This window comes from Lissotriton vulgaris, chromosome 1_1, assembly GCF_964263255.1.
Source record: "Lissotriton vulgaris chromosome 1_1, aLisVul1.2, whole genome shotgun sequence".
In the NCBI taxonomy this organism is placed as follows: Eukaryota; Metazoa; Chordata; class Amphibia; order Caudata; family Salamandridae; genus Lissotriton; species Lissotriton vulgaris.
In genome coordinates this window covers 794,077,897-794,083,896 of record NC_141685.1, presented here as the reverse complement: position 1 = coordinate 794,083,896, position 6,000 = coordinate 794,077,897, and the positions used below count along the sequence as shown (strand labels likewise).

General features: G+C 42.6%; 1 protein-coding gene across 1 annotated transcript in view; it reads right to left on the bottom strand.

Moving 5' to 3' along the window:
- Positions 1–820: 820 nt before the first annotated feature.
- LOC147747844 (protein Cryzl2-like) overlaps positions 821–6,000 on the bottom strand; it is a 183,676-nt gene continuing 178,496 nt past the window's right edge. Inside the window, exon 10 of the mRNA XM_086956501.1 lies at positions 821–2,591. Within this exon, the coding sequence (XP_086812627.1) occupies positions 2,523–2,591 (69 nt within the window). The 3' untranslated portion in view covers positions 821–2,522. The remainder of the gene's footprint in view (positions 2,592–6,000) is intronic.

The window sequence follows — 6,000 nt, the reverse complement described above, 5'->3', positions numbered from 1 at the left end:
CATTTCGGGTTTATGGGGCGACAGACACTCTGCTAGGGGGGGGGTATGCCATAGCCTCTGCATGTGTGTAGGGTGGGGGGGTATGTTTTAGTTTCGTTGATTTCTATGGTATCTATTTATGTTCTTTTTATAATTTCTTCTTTTCTTGTTCTGGGTCTGTCATGAGGGTTCTAAGGAGCGGGTAGCGCTGTGGGCGGTATGTCGATGTGGACTGATGCTTCTGTTGTTGGGAATTGTGCCGCCACACTGTTGGGTGTTTACAATATTGCCATGTTTATTGCTGCCTGTATGTACTGTAAGCGGACTGTATGGACTCAGTTCTCCTTGATTTAATTTTTTCGCTTTATGTTTAAAAACTTTTAAAATTAACCTTCATTGCTCCTCCTCCTTGGCGGCATGATTCAATATTGTGTAATTGCTATTATTTGTTGCTGCACTGCCGGATACCGCTGGGGGGGCCTAAATTGTTTGCTTTCGTGCTCAATTGTTTCGTGGCCGGCCTGACGGTTGTAGGCCCGTATTTGTCCTTCTTTTTCATGCACAATAAAGGTTTTCAAAAATTTAAAAAAAAAAAAAAAAAAAAAAAAACCATCCTCCTTTTGCAGCTGGGCTTGGGGACCGGCCATGGCAAAGTTTCAAATTAATATTACTCTAATAAAAATTGATTATCTAGTTAAGTAATTATCAATTGATTTTCTGCTAATTTCATCTCTTTTCTAATTTCTTCATTCTCCCAAATTTGCATGGACATTTCCCATGTGCCACTGGCATACACAAGCATCTGATTCCTTTAATAAACCGCAGTGTAGTCAGACATCTTGCTTTCTCTACTCCCAATTTCATGTTCTTTATTTACCAGGGTCTTAGCAATGTATCCTTCCAATCATTTAATTCATTTTTCTGCACAAATTTACACTCTAGGTTTCGATCTCATCAGATTGTCGGTTCTATCTCCACTTTTGCTTTCCAGAAAAGCTGGCCACACTAAGTGAAGTGGGGTTCTTCAGATTTCGATTTACCATATCACTAAAAGTAATTTTATCATTTTGTGAATCAATACCACATTAGCACTTCGCAGCAAGTATTTTTAACTGACGAATATCCCTCCTGTTATGTGCAAGCTTTCTTTTACCACATGTAGGTGGGTGAACATTTGTAGCACAAATACAAAGAAATTAGCCATTCGTTGTTATAAACCATGAGGCGCAAAGCAAGAAAATCTTGTAGGGTGATGCACTCTAAACTTCAAAACTCCAATATAAATCATTAGTGACTACTTAAATGTTAGGAGAGACTATGTAGACAGTCCATACACAATACTTATTTTTAATATACTGATATCAAATAAAGCATTAGACAATTGGATAAAGAATGTCAGCAGTATGATTGACATGGAGAAGAGAAATTCAGAATTTAGCCCGTTTTTCTTAGTGCGAATGTGCCCTCTTTTGTCCAAAATGGATGTGAGGATGCATTTTGCACTAAGAAATCGAGCTAAGTGCAACAGAGCATGAATAGCGAGAGAATATGCACTTGGGGTAGGATTTTCCCCAACTTATTCTCAGCATTTAGCTCTATTTTCTCAGTGTAAACTACAACTTGCATCAAAAAAGGATTGGAGGATGTATTTTGCGCCAAGAAATAGTGCTAAATGCAACAGAACACGAACATCGTGCAGCCACTTGTGCTTGCTTAAGGTGCTCTTGAGGTTGTAATTACTATTTATTACAACAGTGAGCGTAATCATGTTATTATTGGTAATTCCACCTCAAAGAGTAATGTGGAATTACTGAAATTACTCATATTTGAAATTTTGCCCAAGCCTGATCCTCATGATATCATAGCGGCAAAAATCGGTTTGCACACACCATGAGGCAAATTTGCTTATTCTCAGATTCAAGCAATAAGTGGACCTGCTACAGGCTACAGCCATATTAGTGAAGACTTGTTCAAAAGTGCTGCACACTTTTTGCATATGTTAATCAATGCGTCAAGGGTGGGAGTGTATGGTAATCCGTTGCATTATCAGCTCTGAATACTCTGTACATGCCTTTTTTGTCCAGCTATAAAACGGGCATTTTTTTTATTACTTTAAACGAACCTCAATTTTCTTAGCTCATTACTATTAGTCGCAATCACAATGTCATATTATTGGTTCATAGTTTACAAGTTGCCTCCTGTCCTCTGTGATGTGTACATCAAGCCCCACCTTAAGTCTACTGTACATTTTGCAATCTGTAAGCGTGAATTTAAAATTACAAAATTGAAATTATAGGTACCAGAAGGCAAAATTATGAATGCTAATTAGACATGACTTTCTGAAAGAACTTGAACAATTTGAGAGAGCTGTGTCTCTGGCCTTTCTTTGGTGGTTGGTACAGTGGTAGTAACCCATCCTCCATGTGGCATTGTTACAAGTTCTTGCTTCCTGCTGGACGAACAGATAAATATTGCACTGGAGGATTTTGTGGGATTTTGGCAGTAGTAGGGGACATCAGTGTCCTTCTTCAAACTAGGTTGGGTTATGCTAGTTCAAGAACAACCTTTCCCATGGACTGGCGCTTAGCCACATAAGCAAAAGCCTCGTTTACCTGTGAACAGAAAGAAAAGAGGGACTTAATATCCTTTAGAAATAAGCACAAACCTGAATTACCACTTTTTAATTTAATACTGAGGACCACGTAAAAACAGGGTTTTTTCATAGTGAGAGTAAATTTCAGTCAAAATAAAAATGAATTATTATTACTGTTCATCTTTGAAGTTTATTAATAAATACTAGGATGAGCCAAGACTGCTTTTAGAGGGTCGTTCTCTAAGCAGGGAACCAGAGTTCAAAACTTTGGTCAGAAGACGTGGTCTTATGGGACGGGAATGTCCCTTGAATGAAAAACGGGCCTTTACCCGTGGCATGTGAAAACTGGAATTCAGACTGTTAATATTTGGGCTTGGCATCTGCTTAGTAGACTAAAGCTGTCCTTGAGAATGCAACATCGTGGAACTTCCCTGTGGCCTGCAGTGATGAGAGAAACCTACCCTATGCACACACTCTATAAGTACAAATGGCCACAATGTGGCTTGATACAAAAGTCCAATATAGTGCAGAGAAACAACAGTAATAGACAGTAATAAAATGAACATGTGTTGAAAGAAGGTCTTGGTTTCCGTGTTTTTAATGGAACAAAGCTTGAAAACAACCAGCCGACACGTGTTTCATCGCATCTCGCGAATCTTCAGGGCTCAAATGGTTGTGCTTGGCCCAAGAGGTCGCTCTTCCGGTGATACTTCCGACCCGGAAGGGCTCAAGACCAGCAAATTTCAGTATTCAAGTAAAGTAATTTAGCTTGCAAGCGTAATGCGCTTTTGTTGATCGCCCGGGAGAAGATATAATGATACAAATAATATCGGTTCACTCAATATCTCAGGGTTTGTAGTGTCCGCATTTGGAACACAGAGACCCGGGAGACAAGAAGGAAACAAGACGTCTGTCAGACATCGAAATAACGCGAGGCCATAGAGCAACCTCTTTTTAGTCCTCGAACTACAAACCCTGAGATATTGAGTGAACCGATATTATTTGTATCATTATATCTTCTCCCGGGCGATCAACAAAAGCGCATTACGCTTGCAAGCTAAATTACTTTACTTGAATACTGAAATTTGCTGGTCTTGAGCCCTTCCGGGTCGGAAGTATCACCGGAAGAGCGACCTCTTGGTCCAAGCACAACCATTTGAGCCCTGAAGATTCGCGAGATGCGATGAAACACGTGTCGGCTGGTTGTTTTCAAGCTTTGTTCCATTAAAAACACGGAAACCAAGACCTTCTTTCAACACATGTTCATTTTATTACTGTCTATTACTGTTGTTTCTCTGCACTATATTGGACTTTTGTATCAAGCCACATTGTGGCCATTTGTACTTATAGAGTGTGTGCATAGGGTAGGTTTCTCTCTATAACGTAGGATTAGTACAGCTTGCTGACTTCTCCTTTGAGTGGTTATATGGTTGTCCACTCACCCAGTTGCACCACCTCCCACTTTGTCCTACAGTGCTTCCATACTGGCAGTGCGCCCATTTTCTGACATCTAAAAACCATTTTTCTTTTTTAATTTGCCCTGTGGCCTGCAGTGATGCACCAATCATGCCCTCATATTTGGCAATGGACTGCTGTTCTTGCACTTGGTACATCAAGTAAAACAGTGGTGGCAGCAAACCATGTATTGAGGCTGTGTGGTGTGATTGAGCCTTTCTCTCTTGACTCTGTAATTGAGAGTGTGGTCTACTGAGACCCTCATGTAAAATTCCACTGTTACATGAAATCTGGAACCTTACACTGACATTCTGTGTTGAGCCTGATGTCGAGTGTGTCTGTATGTGCAATTTGAGTGTACCAAGTGTGTGGTATGTCTCTATGTGGTGTCTAATTACTGGTGAGATCCATTTTGGATGCCCCTGGTTCAGCATGGCACAAGATGGAGGTTGAAAATAGGTTCTCCAGGCAGTGGTAATGCACTGTCTGCATTCCCATGGCTGGAGAATAGAAACCCAGACACTGAAGAGAGGAGGATGGTTACCTTTAAACATTCCAAGAGGCCCTTGTAAGCTAAGGACTGCTGTTTAGTTCTTCAAGAGCACCATCATTTGGCACATGGTAGGGGTGAAGAGTGGAATCGCAGTTTATTGTTCAAGGAGAAGACGTTTCTAGGAAAGGCATGCCCTTTTCTCCGTCTCTGGTTACTACTTCAGAAAGGTAATGGCAGCCAGATGCAGATACTTCCCAGTTCATCGCTCACACGTTTTGGATGCTCCTGCTTGGAGTCCGCCTCACTGCTACCTGATATGAGAACCATCTCTGTGCACAAAGCCTGTGCTTGGAGAGTGACCTGAAGATGACATGTGATAAAGACCAACCCAAACTGGCTCTGAAACCTTAGACAGTGGATCCATATCCCCTGTCAGGATGATGCTCATAAATGTGGGATCCAAACCACCCTCTTTGCTCCTGATCAACAAAGGGATTGCCCAGAGTATTTCAAGGACTGCAGGGTGATCGTGGCTGGTGTCTGTATTACAGACTGTCTCCAAGAGATATGGAGACATCATCTGAAGTCTGAAGTTTCTGCAGTAGGAGTTGAGGGTCTACCTTGAGGCTAGAAGCATGCTTTCTGAGAGAGGGAAGTCTGCTTGCCAGGAAACGGCCTTTACAACGTGGGCTGAGCCACAAGTGCCGTTTCCCTGCAAGCGTAACAACGCTTGCCTGAACCATGCATCTACCTTAACCATGCATATGCATGGTTAAGGCAATTAGCAGTCTAGTGTCCGGGTGGCCGGGAGAGGAACAGGAAGCGTTGTAACAGGAAGCTCCAGATGCAGACAGGTAAGTTTGGCAGGGCAAGTTTTGGGGGTGGGTAGTTTGATGAAGGGGCAGGGTTTTGGGGCTTTGGGTGGGGGAAGGGATGGGCCAGTTTTAAGGGCAGGGTGGGAGTAAGTTTTAGGGCTCAGTGCGGAGGCTGAGGTAGTGTTTGGTAGGGGGCAGTGCTTTAGGCCTTGGGAGGGTGGAGGGGGAGGGGTAGTTTCAGGGGCAGGGCGAGGTCGGTTTTAGGGCTCAGGGCAGGGGGAGGTGGTGGATAGGATTTTAGGGCTTAGGGCGGGAAGAGGGTTTGAGGTAGTGGTAATTTACCAAGCATTTCCCTTTAGCAAACATGCCTTTACAATGAAATATGTTGTAGAGGGAAGGATGGTAAAGGCAGGTGTTGTAAAGGAATGCATGGTTAAGACACTTTAGTTGATGTACCACGTTGTAGCGGATCGCGAGGTTCAGCCATGCATGGTTCTGTCATACAATCATGCTGGCCTTGCAGGAGAGAAGCCAAATTTGTTCCTGGTGTGCAGAATAGCCTGAGGGATCGCGAGGCAGCTAGGCAATGAAGCGAGGAGTAACCCCAGCGTGGAAGGTTATCCCCAGGAGTCTGTAGATGATTCTCAATGTGAACTGAATTAAGT